Source organism: Kogia breviceps, chromosome 9 (genome assembly GCF_026419965.1).
Source record: "Kogia breviceps isolate mKogBre1 chromosome 9, mKogBre1 haplotype 1, whole genome shotgun sequence".
Lineage (NCBI taxonomy): Eukaryota > Metazoa > Chordata > Mammalia > Artiodactyla > Physeteridae > Kogia > Kogia breviceps.
In genome coordinates, this window is record NC_081318.1 from 80,402,682 (window position 1) to 80,426,710 (window position 24,029).

Below are 24,029 nucleotides of genomic sequence, written 5' to 3' on the forward strand. Positions count from 1 at the left end.
ATAGTATCTGGTGAAAGTATGTGGAATGAGAAATAAATTGAATGAATTATACGGTATGATAGCTCAGTAGCTTCTCCAGGAATAAAGATTATCACAGGAGTTTTAACATATGCATTAATATATAAAACATATAGAATATTATCATATTTACATCTTAACCAATTTTTCCATTTTAAAAACTGGGAGAGAAGAAAGGAAGAAGTATTGAGTTTCATTCTATGGTAACTGGTTCACGTAAAGTCTAATTATTTAATACTCTATAAGGAAAAAATGATACCCACAAATAAATTTCTACTTCAAAATCTAATGTTGTTTAAAGAAATATTCTAACTTAGAACGTGAATTTAATTCTAGGGTTGTTTCATTTGTGTTTTTAAATTCTTATACTTATCACATAAACATGAAATAATGTAATATGCATCATAACTCACTATTTTCAGGTAGAAGTACATATTTAATCACTGGTAAAACAGTTTTTCACAGTCAGTTATGCCGACCACTTGAGAAAAATCGAAACCATTATTGCAAAGATGAGAGGAACAAAGCAAACAATTAAATCTATATATATTTGTATATATATAATTTTTATATAAATAGGGTACTTGGTTCAATTATAAAAAAAGACATGTCTGCCAACCTTTTTGAGATCTATGTTATTTAACCTCAGTGCAATACTTGGCAGTGTTACCTATCACTTCCTTGAAGTTCTTACCTTTCTTTGCTTGAGTTTAATAAACACTGCTGGTTTTCCTCCCACTTTCTTGTATGATCCTGTTTTAGTATGCTTTGCTGGTTTTTCTTCTTGTCTAAATGGAGCTCTTCTCCAAGAATCTGCCCTCTGTTTTCTTCTTTTCCACATCATACCTAGGAAATCCCCCCTCTAACTCTGGTTTAAGTATCCTTTATATTTTTTAAGATCTAAATTTACAGCTATGGCCTCATCTCTGACATCTGCCACTTCTAGCTTTAGATATTGAGAAGGATATTACTTCTTAGTTTCTATGCTTTGATTTTTTCATCTGTATAACAAACATATTTAAAGAAACTCTTTCCTAGGATTGTAACAAGGATTAAGAGTTAGGCATACTGACTGGCTCCCAAAACTTGTGTTCCTTCCATTTATAAATCATTAGGGTACTTGTAAATTAGAATAGTTTCTCTTTACTGTATCAGTTCGCCATCCTAGTCATCTGTGCAAGCTTGTAACCTCTGCCCTGAACTGTCATTCCTTCAGGGAAAACTTGTCCTCTTCAAATAAATGCAGATAGCCTAGGGAGGAAGTTACATGCTAAATGGAAATCAGTTATCTGCTAAAAATGAGAATTCTGTCTTATAGTTCTATTTTTAGCCAAGAGCACTATGCATACTTAAAGACTCAGAAAGCAGTGTTTTTTTTTTTTTTTTTTTTTTTTTTTTTTTTTTTTTTTTTTTTTCAGGGTAGATTTACCAGATTCTTTCCAAGATGACATACTCAGTCATGCCACTTTCTGACTCAGAAATGTTCATTTGATTCAGCTGAACATTTTAGGCAGCGAGGCTCACCGCTGACTTCCCCGTATAGCAGTTCTGCCTCTGGTATGTTCCAAGGGCTTTAGAACACCGCATGTTCCTGACAAAACCACTCTGACATTGACCCTGACAGCAATATGAATAGGTGTGAAAACTAAACATCCCATGTGTTTCTGGTGAGACCTTTCCCCCTTTTTTTTTGTCTGCTCCTCCCTTCACCCTGGCTCATCCCTGTTGTCACATTCTCATTGTCTGGGAAACACTGAGCAAATTTGATGAGATGGAGAAGGAGAGTCTAGATAACAAAAATTGACTGGGGTGTTGTAGGCTCCTCGAGATGGCTGAGGTGTATACAGACTGGGCTCAGTCCTCAGATTATTTCAGTGGTCTTTCTAGTCAGTGCTGGTTGTGAGGCTGAGACCTGGAATCTCGTAGGATCCATCAGTAAATTCGCTTGTTCTCTAGCAGTTAAAAAAAAAAAAAAATCAATTGAATTTATACCCTTTATTTAATAGCTGGTTATTAAAAAGCTGGTATTTACTTTCTGTTTTTATGTATCCATTAAACTATAGTATAGTTCTACAATTAGTAACATATGCAATGCACAAATGAACAGGATAATGGTAGTGTTTTTGATACCTAATGTTTAATAATATCTTTGCCAGTTTGACTTTTCATACTGTTTAGTCTGCCAATCTGAATCCCTCATCACCACATCCCATCCTTACTGGCTCTAAGACCAGAGACAAACAACACATGTGGAAGTTAAACCTACTTGAAATATCTCTTCTTCCGTAGATTCCACAAGTAACTAATGACTCTTCAGGCTTAGACAGGCTACATCTGCCTATTTACTGGGAGCAGTATAATACTAAATAAAAGATTGAACTATGAATGTCTTGAATGTATAATACACATTATTGGCATAGTGTTAAGTGCCAATAGTGAAGCAAATGAATAATATTTTATATATGAAATTAAACAAGCTACTTTAAACCACTCTCTGCATCCTTGCATTGACATTCTGACTTACATTTGCATTGTTGTATTTAAAATATTCCTCAAAAAGAGAGATCATTGAATAAATTAAAATCCATACACACAATTGGTCATTGCATCATCACTAAAAATTACATTCTTAAAAAATATTTAGTGGAATCAGAATATTGAATTTAATGATCAGTGATTGTTTCAGAGTGTTCAAAAATTTTCCATGAACAGGGATTCCTATAAAAAAGAAATATTTCAATATATTTATGTGTGTATATTTATGTATATATATATATATATATTTTAAATACAAATGGATTTCAGGGTCAATATAAGGGACTTCAATCTAAAGTCTATGAATGGCTACAGGAAAAAGAACAACTTAAAGAAATGACTAGCTTTAAAACAGATGCTTCTGGTCATACCATATTGAGGAACAAAGTCCTTCTTAAATGTTTACTTGAATTTGATGTTTTTTCTTTATTCCTACTAATTTTAGTTCGGGCTATATAACGGATAATTATCTTCTATATATAAATTAAGAATTATATATTGTTTTCATTATCCATGTAGCTATCTACTTTTTTGTAATATTCCAGCTAAGAAGGATGTACATTGTGTGTGTGTGTTTGTGTCCTGTCCTTGAAGCTTTGGTCCATGTTTTCTGTTTTCTGAATCTACATGGCCTGTCATATAGCCCACAGTAAATTCTACTGCATTTAGGTTTCCTTGACTTGACCAATTTGGTTGCTACCTTCCTAATCCTGATTTTATCATTTTTACCTTAATTACATCATTTGACTGAATGAGGAGGTATATATGAATTTATATTATAGTATATTATAGTATGTGTTATTTACAAGTAATTTATGGATATATATTTATTGTGTTTTTGTTGGTTCTTATATAATCACTTTGGTTCTTCTAAGAGCAAAGGTCAAACATTTAATACTCAGAATAAAATGCATATTATAGGAAATGTGATAAATACCCTATGAATGAATTTAATAACACTACTTCAGAGTCTCACTGAGATTTCTCACTATTGGTTAGTTATTAAGTGGAAAGTAAAAACTGTTTAAAAATGGAGTATTCAAAATATTTTTATTTGGGGTATAGTTGCTTTACAATGTTGTGTTAGTTTCTGCTGTACAGCGAAGTGAATCAGCTGTATGTATACATGTACTCCTCCCTCTTGGACCTCCCCCCCCCATCACACCCATCTAGGTCACCACAGAGCACCAAGTTGAGCTCCCTGTGCTATATAGCGGGTTCCCACTAGCTGTCTGTTTTACACATGGCAGTGTATATATGTCAATCCCACACTCCCAATTCATCCCACATGTTTGTTCTCTACATGTGCGTCTCTATTCTTGCCCTGCAGTTAAACTCTATCCATATTTTTAAATATTTGAATAATCATACTGTCTCTTTTAAAAATTAGCCTCTTAATAATGGAGTAATCTGAGATAACTCAGATTGTAAGGTCTTCACCAAGTTTTTAATTAAAAACTTGGTGAAGACCTTACAGTGGAGGGAGTGTACACTGGTAGTTCCTAACCTGAGTTTGACACAGATGTGTTTTGTTGGGTCTCTAATATTTTTAAAAATGTAGTTAAATGAGTTCAGGTAAGTCATGCACTCTCTAGTTTGTAACAGTGCCTACATCTAGCTATGGTCTTACACATAATGTTTATCATCATCAATACTTGCTAATGGCACCATAGCTTGGATTTGAGGAAATACTTTGATTTTGAAAGAGGTAGATAGATAATGACACTTTAATTATAACTCTAAAATCATAGGGAATCAAAATAGAAAAGAAATGTAGCGACCATCTTTCAAAATTGTCAATAGCAAACAGTATATTATTAGGGATCCAAACACATAGGATAAAAATATACCCCCAAAATGTCATAATTATAGACACAAAAGTTAGGATAGTAATTAACTCAAAGGAGAAGGTAAAGGAGTGAGTCTGAAAGATGCTTCAAATATAGTGATAACGTTCTATTTCTTTAATTGGATCAGTGGCTCGCAGGTGTTCACTATAAAGTTATTCTTTATGCTCCATACTTACTTCATAGATGATTTTTGTACCAAGATAGTGTTCACTGAAAAGAATAAAAAGAAAAAAAAGGGTGGCACAAAACTACTTATAAATAGTTTTTAAACATCCAGAAGCAAACAGTATATTAAAACTCTATGTAGGGCTTCCCTGGTGGCGCAGTGGTTGGGAGTCCGCCTGCCGGTGCAGGGGACACGGGTTCGTGCCCTGGTCCGGGAGGATCCCACGTGCCGCGGAGCGGCTGGGCCCGTGGGCCATGGCCGCTGGGCCTGCGCGTCCGGAGCCTGTGCTCCGCAACGGGGGAGGCCACGGCAGTGAGAGGCCCGCATACCAAAAAAAAAAAAAAAAAAAAAAAAAAAAAAACTCTATGTATAATGTTGAAACCACAACAATAAACAAAGGTCTAGCAGTACAGCACTTATTGGTGGTGAGTATAGACTTGGATGGTATTGCAGAGGGGACCTGGTTGTCTCTAATGATATTGACAGTGTTCTCCTTCTTAAGTGGATAGTGGGTACATGTGTGTTCAACCCTTTAAAAACTTTTTCATTGTATGTGTATGTCACAAATTATTTTTGATGACTGTTTTTAATATTTTACCATAACAGTTTTAAAAACTAAAACTTTTTAAATGTCTCATTTATGCATGTCACACTGACAGACCCAAAGACAGTCGCTGTTTCTGTTGAATTCCAGTGAAGTGTACTTTCTTTGCCATGCAACTTAAAATCAGAAATAGTCTATCAGAATTACTTTGAACACACACAAACATTAATGATAAAAAGTCATCATATCTTGAATAACGACAGACTCAGCATGACTGTATCCCGTTGACTTTAATTAGAAAAGCAAAACCATTAGCAAGTATAGAATGTATATAACAGGGATTTATTTTAGGAATTTGTCCTTACACATTTGTGGGAGCAGGGAAAGTGCTGAAAGGCCACGAGAGCTTGCAGTCCAAAGGGCAGGTAGAGGGAAGGACGATGAATTTAGAGTAGTTGAGAGCAATGACAAGCTGGAACCCATGGGGACAGACCAGAACACCTGTGTGTTTTCACTGCCTCCAGCCTAAAAGCTGATGAAGAAACTGGAGGAGAATTCAGAGGAAAGTAGAACAGCAGCATGCCTGCCTGCTGCCCCAAGCCAAACAATAAGTAACAGCATGGATGAACTTCAACAGCACCTGGTGATTGTACCCAAACTTATGAGCATCCAAAGAGTAAGGTGGCTGCTGCTTCATTTCTGCCCTCCACATCTCACACAAAAGGTCTCTAGTACTAAACTATAATGGGAAACGTTTAGGGAAGGGAATCCTAGGGAACATAGTTCAGCTTAGAAATGTTTACACCTTGCCGAATCAACACATTGATTCTTCCCTGTACAAAGAACCTCCAGTACTGCACCATGTTCTACTGCATTGTAGGAGGGCTTAACACCCAGCCAGTCTCCCCAGTCACCTTGCATTCATTCTTTATCATCCAGTTGTGCAAGCCCCTTTCCGATATATTTCATGCTGCCTAGTCTGTGAGATTATTCTGTCTTTGAATATTATATTCACAATGATGCTTAAATTTAAAATTGGGATTGGTTTTTATTTATCCTGTAAAATGTTCGGTAATTTTTTTTTTTTTAAGATGTTGGGGGTAGGAGTTTATTTATTTATTTATTTTTGTGTTGGGTCTTCGTTACTGTGCGAGGGCTTTCTCTAGTTGTGGCGAGCGGGGACCACATCACGGTGTAAGGGCCTCTCACTATCGCAGCCTCTTGTTGCGGAGCACAGGCTCCAGACGCGCAGGCTCAGTAGTTGTGGCTCACAGGCCTAGTTGCTCTGCGGCATGTGGGATCCTCCCAGACCAGGGTTCGAACCCGTGTCCCCTGCATTAGCAGGCAGATTCTCAACCACTGCGCCACCAGGGAAGCCCAGTGTTTGGTAAATTTTATTCAGCTGTAATGTGCTTTAAATAATCTGTCTTCCACATGCATATAACTTTGTAATTTTAGCATCTTCTGTGATGAAGTGTATTAAAATCTTCAAAATAAATCTTAATTTAAAATTCAGTCACACATTGCCTGAAGTGCTGACTAGTGACTAAGACTAAAAAGCTATTTTTTCTTTGATGTAATTATTCATACATGAAAAATATGTACCTCTTGTAATAGGAAATAATAAAATGCAACTCTATGAAAGCAGAGGGATGAGAACTGATTATATAAAAACTTGAAGTTGATATTCATATAACATAAATGATACATTTTTAAACTGTTGCTTATTTTTTATGTTAAACTTATATAAATATCAGCCCAAAGTGTAGTATACTAGAACAATTAATTGCAAATAGAAATGTGAATCCACAGATGTCTTACCTTTGAGACTTCAATTTTTGCTTAGAGCCAAGTTAGCTAAAGTCAACATAATAAGTACATATGATTACCCTTAACTTTAGTGCATCATTGGTTACCAGTGAGAAATCATCTGTGTCCTTGGAGTTGTCCTTTATACACACTGGTAGGCGATCAGTTATCATAGTGCTTCTGATTGAACCCAAATCAGATAGATTACTTAGTCAAAACAGTTTTAGTGAGCTATTCTCTGTTCCTGCTGCCCTCTATCCAGATAGAAAGAGAGAGAGAGGAAGGAAGGGAGAGAGGTTGGGAGGAACGAAGGTAGAAAGGAAGGAAGGAAAGAAGACATTGTAGGGAAATTAACCCTATTTAGTTCTCATCCATGCAGATAAATATATCTACATAAATATAAATATTCATTTTCATGTATCTATATTTCCAAAAGAAAAGTAAGCCCCTGATTTTTCTCAACAAGTTCTGTCAAAATTGTGTTAATGTAAATATTCAGAGGTATTTTAATGAATGCTTGTGTGTAGTTATATATTGTTTATGTAATGGTATTTGAAACATCAAACAGAGTTTACTTTCTTTTTATATAAATTTATTTTATTTATTTATTTTTGGCTGCGTTGGGTCTTTATTGCTGCACGCAGGCTTTCTCTAGTTGAGGCGAGTGGGAGCTACTCTTTGTTGCGGTGCGAGGGCCTCTCATTGCGGTGGCTTCTCTTGTTGCAGAGCACGGGCTCCAGGTGCGCGGGCTTCAGTAGTTGTGGAACACGGGCTCAGTAGTTGTGGCTCACAGGCTCTGGAGTGCAGACTCAGTAGTTGTGGTGCACGGGCTTAGTTGTTCCACGGCATGTGGGATCTTCCCAGACCAGGGCTCAAACCCGTGTCCCCTGCATTGGCAGGCAGATTTTAACCACTGTGCCACTAGGGAAGCCCCAGAGTATACTTTCTTAGTTTAGGAAAATACTTATTAGTTGTGATGAGAAAGTGACTAGAAAAATGATCCTGGTTTTCTTCAAAGAAAAAGGGACATAGAAAAATGTCAATCAACAGTATGCCGTAATATTAATCCCTGGTGTAATATACATGATGGCATGTATATTTAGTTGGCATCTTGCTATTTATGGAAATGTTTATTAATGTAGTTTTACATTATGCAGGAACACATGTTATATAGAAACATCAAATGAGTGAAACAGACTTCATGTGATAGATAAGGGTTTGGGGGTCTTACAGAAATAAACATAAAAGAAGAGATGAATAGGGGCATGACCAATGATCAATTTAGACCTAAGAACGATAACCCCAGTGCAGGTTCCTAAAAGTATGAATATTCTGTTAGGTTTCATTATTGATATGTTACCCTTCACATTCAGTAACTCCACTGGAAATTGATGTTTAAATTGCCTACTTGGTTTTTTCTTAGTTTTCATATCAATGTTAATGTTCTAATATATTCTAATAGAATTCTTATATCTACATATGAAGTAAATAAGGAAGAGCCTCAGTCAGTTATATATATTGGATATGAGTTATTCTTGTTTCAATGATTATAAAAGGAACAAAAACAATCCCATTCATTTTTAGGAGGGACAAAGTGATAGAAGTATCACAAACACATTACTGCATACACTTGTAAAATGTAGTCTCATAAATGATCACAGATTTTTAATATCCTGATTGTATAGTCTGAACAATTGTGTAATCTGAAAAAAAAAAAGTGCATCAACTGTGAACTCAATCCTTTTCCCTTTTACAAATGACAAAAGGAAATAAATTTAGGAATTTAACAAGCAAAAAATCTGATTTTCAGATTGTCAAGTTGAAGAGTGTGTGGGCCTTAGAGAAACAGAACCACCCTAATGCCGAAGGGGCATAGATACAAGTGACAAGTTGCAGATAACATTGCTTCCCAGTTTTTGAATCTGTCAGTAAGTAAAACAGTGACCTCTAAGTAGATTATTAGTGTAATTATTTCTTAGCTTAAAAAAAATAATATTCTGAATGATAAACAGACAAGAATGTGTGTAAAATATTTATTGTTGACTCAAAAGCTTCATGGTAAGCAAGAAACTCAATGGTATTATACCAATCCCCTGATTGCTTGGTTTTCTTTTACAGAATTTTAAGTAGGGGCCTCCCAGTCTCTACTTAAATACTTCTGTTGATGGAAAGTATATGAGCTTCCAAATCAGTCCAGTAGGTCTTTTAATGAAAATTCATGTTAAGATACTATTAAGATTTCTCAGACACAAATAAGAATGCTCGTGTAGGTTTGGGGACCATCACTTCTCTACCATTTAAAGTCTAATGGCAGATTTTCAACCTGCTGCAGGTCTTATTATCATGCTTCAGAAAAGATTTTTATAAAAATAAATAGATGGGCCTGAAGTTCTGAGATTTTCCTTAATGATATTGTTGCTATAGTTACAGTTGAAATGTTATATAAAGAAAATTACTTATTGATCGAAAAATGCTGAGTAGCACAGCAGCATCCGTTTTTGGGGGTTTTTACTGCCTTCATTTCCTACTATGCTCTTAAGATTAATGGATTTTTGGAGTGTTGTTTTGAAGCCCTGGTGATTTGATGTTAAAATAAATGCATTTTATTAACGTGTACTAGCTGGCAACTGGATATATTCTAATATGTTATGATCAACATGGAGTTATTTTTTATACACTTTATTTATCAGAATTGTTCCTACTTGGAGATGAATTTTGATATCCTGGGTATTAACATTAAAGTACTAAAAAATGTGATTGGTCTCATAGTATAGAGTCTTCTGAATTTATTTAAAACATTTAATAATAATATAGATGAAATGTAAACTTTTAATATGTTTATACCATGAGGAGATACTTACAGTGTACTGAAAATAAAATATATTTTAAAAACACAGAAAAACAAATGGAAATGGCCTGAGAGCATCCATAATAATGACTAGTATGTTTTTAAAAAAGCCTCCATAAGATCTATATTTTCTATTTTTCTATGTAATAAACTCAGTAATATAATAGAAATGCCTTCAGTTTATATATGTAATATACTATACATTATATATAATATATATTCATTTAACGATTGTCTCACTGTCTTTATAAGGAAATGCTTCAAAGATAAAACTGTAACTCACTTGATATTTAGCCTTAAGGCAAAATATGAGTAGTCATGTGTGTCACAACTGTAATTATTATAGAAAGAGTTTTCAGCCAGTAAAAGTCATATATGGCAGTGATATATTATGCATTGAATTTTAATATAATTTAAGAAATCTTGCTTAATTCTCTAGATTGCTGCTGAACTAGAAACATTATGACTATTTAATAATGTTGTGTCTAATAGTATTGCGGCTATTGAGGAACTAAGAGTGGAGATATATTTCTTTGGACCCAGAAATATAATACTTCTTAAGTTAGGCTCCTGAACAGTGATACAAAAATCTTTGGGATTATTTTTGATAAAAAAGGCAAAAAAAATTGTGAACCACAGATTTTTACATCATCTTATGTGGTTATAGAGTATTTCCCAAATTGTCTTTTGTGAAGAAAATATTTCTAGTAATTGTGTCTATAATTAATGATGATGTGATAATGGTGATGGCCTATATTGTCCTGAATGAACTTTCTTGAAAATTCATTTTTACTTTCTCCACTTTGTCAAAATTTGATCAATTTTACTTTTCTCATTCCTACTTTTGATTTTACCCTAGCCTCTGCGTTTTCCTGTCTTTTCTCTTAATAAACAAAATTTAATTTTATATATTTAAAGAAATACAAAATTTTGTTGCTACTATAGTGTTTTTTCCCTTTCAGTCTTTTTTGATTTTATAATTTCCTCTACTTGCTGAATTTGTTGGTGGTCTAATTTTGGTTCTAGGGCTGCAGAAAGAAGAGATACACATATGAGACCACCAATTCAGCATTTCTGATTGGTGAAAAAATACTCTTGTGTGCTTTATAATTTATCAAATTCCTTATGTTCTAAATGGATTCATCAGATAACCCTTCTAAATTCATAGTATCCTTTCCATCTTCCTTAATTTTTTCCCTGTGTATTATACTTATTTTTAACCCATCTTCTTTCTTCTACTTGAGTGTGAGTTCCTGATCAAATAAGCCTTGCATGTATAATTTCCCAACAGTATATGTAATCCATAGCTATAAATAGACTAGAGATATACAGAATAGATGCATAAGTGAATGCTGTTATAATCATTTGACATGATAGTAACATCAGTTTCCAAATTAATTTTGGTGACAAAGTGTAAAGTCAAAAAAAATTAGGCTTGGCCTTACAATCTTCTTCAAAACGCAAATCAGTCATGTAACCAAGAGACCAAGTGTAGCGACATCATGTTAAAAATAATTACAGGATAGTACTGATTAAAGATAATAGGTTTAGGGAATTCCCTGGCAGTCCAGTGGTTAGGACTCCACGCTTTCACTGACAGGGGCCTGTGTTCCATCTCTCGTTGGGGAGCTAAGATCCCACAAGCTGCAGGGTGCAGCCAAAAAAAAAAAAAAAAAAGATACTACGTTTAACTGAATCAGGATGCGAATTTAAACAAAACAGGAATTTGAACTAGCCAATGAGGCTCTCAACGTAAGGTCCTTTTTCTCTTAGACTGACGCTATTGCCTTCTGTTTGCCTTTTGGACTTTAGTAGTGGGTGGGTTATCACTGCTTGTAGGTTTATCAAACATTATCTTAAATCAAGAAGACGGAGTGTTTTATGTGCATAGTAGATTAAATAGAGTATACTTCTTTATCCTCTTACCTAAATTTTCAAATGTATGAAAATAATGAGTATACTACCTTGAAATAATCACTACATTTATTTTCTCAACACATTTTCCTTTTAACAAGAACTGTGTACCATTGTGGCATCATATGCTATAAGTAGCAAGAGACGACAACTTTGTAAGTATAATTTGTCCCTAAAACTCAGATAAAGTAATACACTTTTATAATTGACAAGAATTTCCAGTGGGATGAAACTTTTATTTCTGGTATATTAAAAACTTCCTGACTTATTTACATTCAGACCTGCCCTGACGGAATGCATAGCACACACCTGCATTTGGTTTTTAGAGTCCATGTAACCAAACAGCACAGTGCCACAGCTATTTGTGTCTGGTTTTGTTTTTTAAAATGTCAGTCTCTGAATGAAAATATCCTAAGATGTGGCCCCACCAAGTAAAGTTTTTTAAAACCACAGGACGGGTTAAAATTGATTTTCTGTAGGTTTTATGGAAGTACCTCCACTAGGGACTATTCAACACAAAGGCTGGAGCTTTTAGAATTTGACATAGGGATCAAATCAGTTTCTTTCCCAAGACTTTGTATAAAGTTACTATATAGAGAAGCCACAATTTACTTTTTTGCTGCTTAGACATGAAATCAAGAACAGAATTGGTATTGGATGATCATAACACAAAAAACAAATGAACCCGTAATACATACTGATGTTTTATAGATAACATTTTACTGAAATTAAATAACTGACTTGGGTCTTTACTCTTTTAGATCACCAAGTAAGAATTATAACAGCTTACAGATTGCAAAACAGTCATTAGTATTAAGCAACATTTTTTATGTCTTTAAAGCAATGAAAGCTGAACTAAGAAATGAATCTTAGATGTCCAATAATATTCTAGAACAATAAGTGATTTTTGTCTCTAAATAATTAAAGTCGTGCTACTGGAAAGAATGATCCAATATGAAAAGCAGTTTGAAACTGAACTTCTCAGAAGACAGTAAAACATACGAACAGGATATTATTTGCATGACTCTCCAACCATGCATTTTAGAGAATAGGTACTCATTAAATGGTAACAATTAGAAGCTACATGTATAGTCTTTATTTCTTACATTTTAATAGGTATGATGTAAGAAAAAGCACAACATACAACAATAAAGGGGGAATTCTGCAATATTATTGGTCTAACAATCACTCTCCCATGTGATCATTTATATGTATTATGAGAGGGTTGTTCTCAGTCTTTAGTTTGCAAGAAAATTAACCAACAGGTTATTAAAAAGGCACAAGCTCCATTTCCTATCCCAGGATTCTGATAAACTTGTTTTGGTGTAGTTCCTAGAATTTGCATGTCTAGGGACAGCCTCAGGCGATTTGGTGCAGGTGGCCCATAGTTTACACTTAAAGGTATAAGGAAGTGTTTTAATCAGCAATTGAGAAAACTCTGGGGAAAAAGAATATCAAACAATTTTAACCTGTGAATGCTTCTTGACACAATTGCATGAGAAATGTGACTATTATTAAGAATGACATTATTTTTTAATCTTAAATTAGATGGAGAATTATGCACAAGTGATTCTTGAAAGCTCTACATGTGCCTTGTAAAGTTCTGCTCTGGTAGATAGAACTATATTTGATCCAAGTCAAGAGACAGGAGATTATAGGCTAAGTCCTAAAAAAAAACATGATTAATTGGCTGTTAAAATTACTATGAAATTTAATAGTTTTTGAATGGAAACACTAATTTTGAAGGCACGAGGCTTAAAAATAGTTGTATTTGGAACAAATTCAGATTTTTTTAAACCAAAAAATTGATATTCCCCTGGGTTTATCTTTGATGCATTTTTTTCTTCTTTTCATGATGAGGTGAGTTAATTGCTGATCTCTGAGGACTCCTGTTTTTAGATTTCAAATAGTCTTTTTGCAATCTTCTTTAAAAGTCACCGTTTCACTGATCCAGAAAACAAGGACCCACCTTCTCCATATACAAAAAAGCAGCTAGAAATTACCAAGTGTTAACCTTGGTAAATGCACCAAAACTGATGTATATAATATAGTTAATCTTTTATTTTCTGTTTTATCTGCAGATTCAGGAATGGCTTTGTTTAAATTGCCAGACCCAGAGAGCAATATCAGGACAGCTTGGAGACATGGGCAAAATGCCACCTACACAGACAGGACCAAAAGCCTCTCCTATGCCTGTCCCTACAGAACAACCGTCTCAGAAAATAGTAATGCCTGCCCAGGTAAAAGTGAAAAAGAGGGAACAAGAAGAAAAAACTGAAGGTGAAAAAATCATTCCAGAAGAAGTGAAAGAAACACCTTCAGTTGAAAAAATTCCCCCGAAGGGAACCACAGAGCAAATCCGAGAAGAGAGTAAACTAGAGAAAGACAAAACTTCAGCCCCTCAAGAAAAGAAGCCAACCTCTGAAGACAAAAAGCCACTCCTAGAAGAAAAAAAGCCACCTCTTGAAGAAAAAAAGCCAACTCTTAAAGACAAAAGGCCAGCTCTTGAAGACAAAAAGTTACCCCCAGGAGCAAAAACATTAGCTCTAGAGGAGGAACAGAAGTATGACTTACTTAAAACTCAAGTACAGATTGCTGAAGAAAAACCTGAAGGCAGAGTGGCTCCAGAGGCAGTGCAAGAAAAGAAACAACCACTGACCAAGATGGAAGATTTACCATCTGGCACACCTCAGAGTTTGTCTAAGAAAGATGATGGGATGACTCAAAAAATAAAAGAACAACCACAGGCAGCATGCTCGGCAAAGCCTGATCAGATGGAACCTAGGAAGGAAAAAACAGTAAGTTATGTTTTTTTCCTAACTTTGCAGATTTACACCTATAATTTACTTATGTCCACCTAAGTACACTGAGTGCTTAATGGTAATTTTGTAAATGAAAGCCTTCAATTAATAGCATTTTCAGAAAAATGTAACAGTTGTTTGCTAAAATGATGAACTTTGGCTTTCTGACAGCTTAATCTACTTTAAATAAAGCATAGATATAACATTTACTAGCTTTTATGCCTATCAAATAATTTATAAAAATCTATGGAGTGATAAAGAAAAGGGTTTCTTATAATTTTGTTTTATTTTATTATTTTAATATTTCTTTATTTGTTTGTGCTGAGTGTTAGTTGTGGTAGGCAGGCTCCTCAGTTGCGGCAGGTGGGCTCCTTAGTTGTGGTATGTGAACTCTTAGTTGCAGCATGCTTGTAGGATCTGTTCTCTGACCAGGGATCGAAGCCAGGCCCCCTGCGTTGGGACCGTGGAGTCCTATCCACTGCACCACCAGGGAAGCCCTCCTATAATTTTAAATGGTTGCTTTTTCCTTCCACTATGAACATAAAATCAGTATCCTCCTTTAACATAAAATAATGTTTGTCTTGGAATTTCTGTTTACTTAGCCACTTGGTTAAGCAAGACAAGTTTCTTCTCACTTGAAAGCCTTTTAAGGTGTGGTCAACCATAAAATGATTAAATAATTGTGATTTTAAAAAAAGAAGTATGGCTAAAATTCAGGAGAAACATTTTTTTAAAGTTTATTTTAGTATATAGTGTGAAATCAGTATAATATATTTTGTTCAGTTTTATTCATTGTGTTTAATATTGGAGGGTTATTTATAATCCAAGTATCATCTGAAATATATATTATTCTTTATATATTTTCTTTTTCTTTTTCTTTAGTGGAAACATTTAAGGGTACCTCATCTTAACCTATATTTGCACAGGCAATAATACCATTTTTAGAGGAACTCTGAAGTCTTTAGAGCTTCAAGAGATCTTATATCACGCTGAATTTTAATTTTAATTCACAGATGGCAGCTATGACTTGCAGGAAAATGAAATGATTCATTGGTATTAAAACTTAATATTAGAATTCGAATTAGAACTTATAGTCCATCCCAGCCCTGGTTCAGTTGTTGTTTTGTTTACAGTTTTAACACATGATTACCAGACTGACTCTGGTATATAAGACATCACTCATTAAATAAATCCTGGTCTTCCTTTGTTATATGAGTTTATCCAAGTCAGAGAAAGCAGATGCCTGTGTATTCTCCATTCTAATGGCTGGATCTAGCTACCCTGCCACCACCACCCACTGCTTCTCCCAGTTAACCACCTTGCAGAACTTGATGCTTTTTACCATGTCTCTCTTTGTGAAGCTTCATGAGTCTTCCCTTTTTGTTCTCTTCTTGTCTTTCTGATCACCCCTTATGCGTTCTACTTTGATTATCTCTATTACTTTCTGTTTTCCGATCGGTTCTTCTTTGAACCCAGTCTTCCTTCCTCTTAGGGGAGCCACATGAACATTTCCTAAATCTTCTTGTGCACCCCTCTCGAGTGTTAGACCTACATTTTCAAATACTGAGTAGATCATTCCACTTCAGAAAGTCACTGTAAACTGGAACTCAGTGTGTTCAAATCATATCCAACTCTCTATAGAAGCAGTTTCTGCTTCTGACTGTCTGTTTCTGATGACACCATCATTCATGTCTCTAGCCTCCCAGTCACTAACCTGGGGAATCTGAGGTTTCTTCTTACCTGCCTCAGCTCTCCCGTCACACTTCTTTTCTGTCTCTTAGCTCCTATTCCTAAGGACAGTATCCTAACGACCTTCGTGACCTTTTACCAACTATTTGGGTAATCTAATTACTAGTCACTAGGCCTTCTCTTTTTCCCTTCTCCAGTATATAGTTATCAGATAATTATTTTCCAGAGTTCAGATAATTTAACTCTATCACTCAGATTTTCTAATGATTCTCTATTGTTTGTTAAGTATAATCTAAACAAGAAGTATCCAAATATTTTGTTAATGTACTGCATTTTATTTTATTTTACAAATGTGTCACTTTTTTATCATTTCCTTTTACCACTACTTTTTCTTTTAACAGCTTCAATATGTGTAAACATATTTATTTCTAAATTAGATCTATGCACTATTACTAACATTATTTGCAATATAAACATTCACAGAATGTGTAAGTCAGTGAAAGAAGCTAAAATCACCATTTTTATTATATTTATTTAAATATATACATTTGATCACAGTAAAATATGATTAATAATAGCATTTTAGAGAGATCTTTGATTGACTGTGCTTCAGTGTTTGAAAATCTTGTTCTAAAATTTTATGATAGAGTTCTTTGAAATTCAGCTTAAGTTTATTTTGATATTTTGACTTCTAGTTTTAATGACGCTCCATAACAAAAAAGATTATCCACAGGATATACTAGAAATGAGAGAAGTGTATCAAAGGTTGTATTGCCAAATCTTGTTACCTGTTTTCTAAGTTTGGAATTGAAAACTGTTTTTTTTTAACTTGTGGAAATTCCAGAAATAAATGTTAATCTAATGTGATACCAATCATTTCCTCTTGCTAACTATCACAAAATGTGGTGTTTTAAAATATGTTTTTCTGACAAATGACTTTAAAACCCACTGCAGTTCTTCATCTGCAATGTTTATAAAAAGATTAAAGTATTCTGTTTAAAGTTTGTCTGAAAAGGCAGACATGACAACTTTTTTAAATGATATGTCATTTTATATGGCATAATTACATGATGATTTCCAATTATCCGTCCTCAAAGGATTGTGTCCACATCATAATTCTCTTGAAGAGACAGCTTGTTTTTATTTTTTTTCCAAATGCTTGCTAGGTAACATATGGCTGATAACCAGAGTTTACTTTCTTCCTAAATATTTAATAAGTAGTATATAACTAATAATCACTTGTCATCACCAGAAAGTTCAACAACTTTGGGTTCTTCTACTTTTGTTAAAAAAGAATTAAATCTTCACAGTCTACAACTTTTTAATTTCCCATAAGATAATCAGCAAACCTCTATGGTTAAAATAAATTCATAGTTATTCTCTATCTCCGTACAAAATATTAAAGATATTCTTCAAAATATAAAGGTATCAGTATACAATGTGTACCACATCTGTAAAATCCTGAGGTACTCTATGCATTACTGGCTTGTAACAGGCGCAGTAAATGAATTTCACATGCACTGCTATCTATGTAACTTTATCTTTTTAAAAAAATAATTCCAATTAAAAGAACCACCCTCAGAATTTAATATACAGTTTTTTCATTTAAAAATATATACCTTTTTAAACAAATCACAATATTGAGCCATTTGGTGGCTCACAGTAGTAATCCTCTAAGTATTTTATTATTGAAACAGAACTAGTGAATATTATAAACTGAGCATGTTAGAAATATCTGCACTTTGATTTTATTATTACCAAACCTTTTGCTACTTACTTTGTTCTAATGATTTTCTCCCAAACCTTCCACAGTTCTTTCTTTCTTTCCAACAATATTGGCTGACAAAGAAATGCAGTTTAATTTGTCACCATATTGTTTCCATGGCAGAAAAGTCAAGTTTCCCCAAATGTTATGTGACTTTTTTGTTTTTTTACTATTAAATAAGACAGTTCCAAAGAAGATTTTAAGTGTTTATTTCAGTTCATTGAAAATGTGTGAAGTACTGGAATATTTATTTGCCAGAAATTCTAGAAGTTTGTGATAGTGTCTTAGGATGACTTGCTATAAATAGCCTAAGCACATTATGGGTTTAGTCAAGGTTTGTTATTAGCAATAACATATGTAAGACCAATATCAAATGGTTTTCCTGGTAATGTCAAACTTTTTTGGCCAGTTTTGTGTCAGTTTTCTTTATTAATGTGTTTGTGTATGTCTTACATTATTACTGTTAACTTTAACGCATGATTTTTTGGCAAGAATATTTTGTCTACCACTTACCTATTATAGGAACATTGGTTTGGTTGGTTATATCTGTTTCAAAGAGGGGGAAACTAAATTTGTTGTGCCCAAGATCACATGGCTAGAAAGCAGCAAAGCTAAGATTATAGTCAAACCACCAAACCAACCAAACCTTCAATATAAAGGTGAGCAATAAAGTTACTGCCCTTGCTATAAGTTTTTACAGTGTAATTCCCAGTTTTCTCCCAGGATTCTTCATAGAACATCTGACCAACTGACATAAGAAGTAAAAGAATACTGATGTCAATCTATTTATTAAATATTAATAAAATGTAATTTCTATTTGGGTTTAAACATACCAAAAAATCCTGAATACTTCCTTAAAATATTTACATTCTGCACACCTGCCCAGGATTCTGTACCCCACGACCGAGACTTCTGTCTAAATAGGTAGCTTGGCTTTCTCAGCCCTATGGACTATGGCTCCACTATAACTTTCAAGCAACCTAGTATTCCCCATGAGTGAGAGGTAGAAAACCAGCCGCGTATGCCTTTGTATGATTCCTGAAGGTGGCTTATGCTTTCTGCCTTCTGGATCTGCTGTCACTTCTTCTCTGTGCACTGGCACTGCATCCTATCATAAAAACCCCACCTGGACGTCTGGGCCACTCTTCTCCCTGGTGGCAGTCACTTCTTCTACTGCTGAACGCCCTATGCTAATTAGTTTTAGATTACTTTTTGTTTGAAATCCAAATAATATTCACTTTATCTCTTACTGTGTTCTGGGCATTGTGTTGGTTATGTTATCACTTAATCCACACAACTGTTGTTGAGGTAAATATTATATCTGTTTTAAAGAGAGGAAAACTAAATTTGTTGTGCCCAAGATCACATGGCTGGGAAGCAGCAAAGCTAAGATTATAGTCCTGTTCTGCTTATAAAGGCTGGGCTCCTAAACACTGCACAGAATGCTTCTTCCCTGTGACACTTTTAGGATGCTGCCTTTTTATTATTTGAAGTATTCATCTCCTTTAGCAGCTTCCAGTTTGTGGGATTTTTCTACTTTGTTTATATATTTATATTATTTTATTTATCCATTTATTTGTCATTTGCATCATTCATATCGTTATAGTGTACTGTTTACATTTCTTTATTGCTACATCATTTTGTCTCTCCACTCATTCCTGTCTTTCAAAATGTGTTAGTTGAATGGAATTAAAATTTATCCTGAAATATAATAAATATTTTGAAATGTACATTCTCCTTTACTTTTTTAGTTTAATATTTTAAAATTGTATGTTGCTACAGAATTCTCTTTTTACCTATACACTTAAACAGAATAATGCTTATCTACATTTGATATATTACATTGAAACGTTATAGCTCTCTTGATAAAGAAAAAATTTGAACATCCTTTAGCATAAACTTTTATTTATGGTTAAAATGACCCAGGGGTTAGTATTCAAGTCATATATAGCCCTGGTATCTAAAGGCAGCATAATTGTATAGGATGGAAAATGATGAGGTTTTCTGAAGTAAAAAAGATTCCCATGTATGTGGGCCTATCCAGTTTTTATCTCCAGGCCCAGTGAACTTACGGATGTAATCTTGTTTACAGTTCTTGGAGCACTCAGACTAGCAATCCATTTAGACCCAAACTTTGTATAAATGATTAAAGATTATTCATCTGTTGTTTTACTTTGGCCCATTAATATAAATGACTTGGGAGACATTGGGTAAAAACTTAATATTGCCTCCTTTCTTTGTACATCTTATATTTAAACAAGAATTCAGTTCATAACCCCAATACTAGTTTTTAAAAACCTTCCGTTTTCCTTCAACATGGAATGCTAAAAGTTTCAAGATCTCTGAAAGGGGCAGAACTAAGCTTGGCAGTACAGAAGTGTCTTGGTACTAGAGAAGGCCTCAAGATATGACAGCATGTGAAGGTTTCAAGCGGGTCTCAATTCATCACTGCCTCTCTCTGACTGGTCTTCAGGTCAATAAATGGCAGTGGAATATCGGAAAGAAAAGAATTCTGTGCTTTCTGCTTTTGGTTAGTAAGTAAAAAATATGAATCTTAGTTTCTGAAAATTTTGAAGATTTGTTTCATATACACAGACTAGAAAGGGTCAAGTACCATAATTCTGTACATAGAGAAAGAAGACTGCAATATATACAGAAAAATAAAAGTCAGTGTAATAGAGTTGAATGCTAAATGTACTTAGGAAAATACAAGGAAGATGTGTTCCTCAGGGAAAATGTGTTTCTGAAAAATAACATTGCTTTTTTTTTTTAAGTGCTTAAATTATGGCTCTTCCCTAATTGAGGCAGAGGCGCTCACTGCCTCAATCTAAGATGCCAAACAAAATTCTCATGCAAGGGGTCTAGGCCCCTCATTTTATTCTTATGTAATAATTTTGGAGGTCATTCTAGGTTGTATTTATACTACATGTAAAACATTAAATGGGTAACTAATTCCAAGTCCTATCTATCCAAATGAAGAAAATAATGCATAAATGAGAAAATTCAGTGATATTTAAACATATATATATATATCATTATTTATGTAATCTATGCATGTACTTTAGGAAGAATAATTTGAATCCATTTTATTAAATCTTAATATGTTACTAAATAGCTTAATATTTTTCTCAGAAATAAGCATACAATTGCACATTTTTAAAAATTTAACATCTTTATCGGAGTATAATTGCTTTACAATGTTGTGTTAGTATCTGCTGTATAACAAAGTGAATCAACTCTATGTATACACGTATCCCCATATCCCCTCCCTCTTGTGTCTCCCTCTCTCCCTCCCTATCCCACCCCTCTAGGTGGTCACAAAGCACCGAGCTGATCTCCCTGTGCTATGTGGCTGCTTCCCACTAGCTATCTATTTTATATTTGGTAGCGTATCTATGTCAGTGCTACTCTCTCACTTCGTCCCAGCTTATTACTCTTCCCACTCCCCATGTCCTCAAGTCCATTCTCTACATCTGCGTGTTTATTCCTGTCCTGCCCCTAGGTTCATCAGAACCTTTTTTTTAATTATTATTTTTAGATTCCATGTGTATGCAACTGCACATTTTTGAGGCAACTGAGAGAAAACTGCCAGTCTTTTAGTCCTAGGGAGTTAGAAATTTGAAAGAATATAAGCCTCCCTCACATGGATCCTTTGATTATAGTCTTCTGGAGTTACAGTACTACAGATATCCATTTGAAGTTTGAATAGAGAAAACCAGACCCAACTTACATGGTATGTTTTACATTCTTCTCAGTGCCAGCTACTCTTTCTTATTTGATCAAATTGTTCCCTCATTAAGGAATGTTATTCAATAAAGCAAGGATTTGTGATGTTAAATCTATGAGAGACCAGTTAACCTGCATGGGAACAAATTGCACTAGAACTTTCACCCAGATATCTCACAAATGAGAGTGGAGAGCTGCAGAAAGGGTAAATGGATGGACACATAAGCACCTCAGTATGCTGATCTCTGTATATGAAGAACAGCTTTTTTTTCTTTTTAATTTTAGCAGCAGCACGTGAAAAGAGGAATGTGTAGGTATCTTAAAGAGGTAGAAGGGCTAATTAGTATATGATCTGATAGTTAACAAGCTAACAGTAATGAAGTAGAAGGTCACTCACCTCTGTCAGGGGAATTTATACCCATGGTAGTTAGTATGAGAAAAATTGACATTTTGAATTTTTTCAATATCTCATGGTACAATAAGTACATGACCAGTTGCTCCTTCTAAACAGTTCAGCCAGATGCCCTTTGGTCACCTAACTTGATTTCCTTATTAACCACTCCAAACACTTTATCTTAGTCCCACAAACCTGTAGGGCAACATCTTTGCAGACTTTTGCCACCTTATAATATGGAGAGGAAGTCATTTAGGTGAAAAATCATCACAGCATCACACCTAAGTAAATGATGATTGAATCCTGTGAGGAGGAGAAGAAAGAGGCCAGGAAGAAAGTGGCAAGGGGGAGAAGTGGGTAGAACATAGCACTGAAAAAAGAAAGAAAGCATGAACACATCCAGAAGAGTACATAAGGGGGATTGTAGGGTAGGTAGGGATTTTGATATTTATGCGTCTGAGTCTTCTGTCTAGTGTATCTTAATTTCCTTTGTTACATTATGTATGTCTGATCCTAATCTTACTTTTGTAAAATGTCAGTAGAACCTTCAGAATTCATTGTATACAATTATAATTTATTCTTTATTATACTCAGTGAATTGTTATATGTAACCACAGTTTCACTTTCTCCTTATATGTATAATTTTATTACATTGTTATGTTTTATAATATGTGCAGACTCAAAATAAAGAACACAAATGACACCATCAAAATTTGATTATGAAAGATCTTTTTCTTGACCTTTTTTCCACAAGAAGCTTAGGTACCCCACCCCTGTGGTTAGGGTATTTACTGTGATTTAGTGAAGGGTGGGAAGGCAGACAAGGAAAGGCATAGGAAGCATACTGGACTCAAAATATTGTGCTGGTATTGTGTGGGATGTGAGGAGGTGGAAATATCCCTCCACTGTGACCATCCAGAAAGATTTTATGAGAACACTGCTTTACCTGTTTTGTTTTGTTTTTTTCTTTTGTGTAGTAGCTCTTAAGAGAAACAAACCAATTAGTTGTGTGCTATATACTATATATAACTACTGTAGTCTCACAATGGCAGATAAGTAATCCTTTTCTGGAAAGACAACTGAAATGGTCTAGGAAAGTTAATTCTTAGTAAACCAAAGAGTATTCATTACTTTTGCATGACAGTTGTAAAGAATGTATCAGACTGTCTTTCTGAATTGCCATGTTGTAAATTCAGCAAAAAGCATTTTACCGCATAATGTGCATTTTACCCTATATGCTCGAGATACATCCTTAGCCATACATAATAAAGACAGATATTGAGATGGAAATGAATGTAAAATGAGTATCAACTCAACAACTTTTATATTTGAGAACGAGGGGAAGGGGAAGGAGGAAGAGAAAAACAATGAAAGAAGAAAGTAGGGAAGGAACGAAGGCAGGAAAGAAAGAAGAAAGAGGTGTTTGCATGGCATTTGTTTTTTGTGCAACCTGACATCTGTTCATTCGAGCTGTGGATAGGTAGGAGAAACCCATGGCCATACACCCACTGAAAAGTTCAAGATACAGACTTAGTAGAATCCAGGTGGCCTCATAGGCGAGGGTCAGACAGAGCATGTCCTCCTGCAACTCTTCCTCTGACCTCTTCATTCCATAGGGCTGTGGGGTTATTTTGACACTCTCTGTAAAACATGGAAACTAACTGGATCACTTGGGTCTCATTTTGCCCATAGGTATTTTTAATTTGGATTTATGCAAAAAGTCTCTGTTTCATACTTTCGCTTAAGGCCTCTCTGATTCTTAAAGCAAACTGCTGGCATGGCCTCATCACAGCCCAAAGAAAGCAGTTGTTTAAGACTGTGATGTGTCTCTGAAGTGTCCCAGCTCCCTGGAAAGCCCTTGTTCACATTCACAAGTTAGTTATTGTGCTGGTTGAAGGGAGCTGACTTTGAAATAGTGTGAAGGTAAAATTCCAAGTATTTTAAAATCCGAAGACATTTATAGGAAATTT

At 34.6% G+C, this 24,029-nt stretch overlaps 1 protein-coding gene across 5 annotated transcripts in view; it reads left to right on the top strand.

The window, feature by feature from the left end:
- PCLO (piccolo presynaptic cytomatrix protein) overlaps positions 1-24,029 on the top strand; it is a 378,181-nt gene that overhangs the window by 165,767 nt on the left and 188,385 nt on the right. For all 5 annotated transcript variants that reach the window (XM_067042711.1, XM_059074371.2, XM_067042713.1 and 2 more), the window contains exon 4: positions 13,766-14,482. In XM_067042711.1, the coding sequence (XP_066898812.1) occupies positions 13,766-14,482 (717 nt within the window). The remainder of the gene's footprint in view (positions 1-13,765; positions 14,483-24,029) is intronic.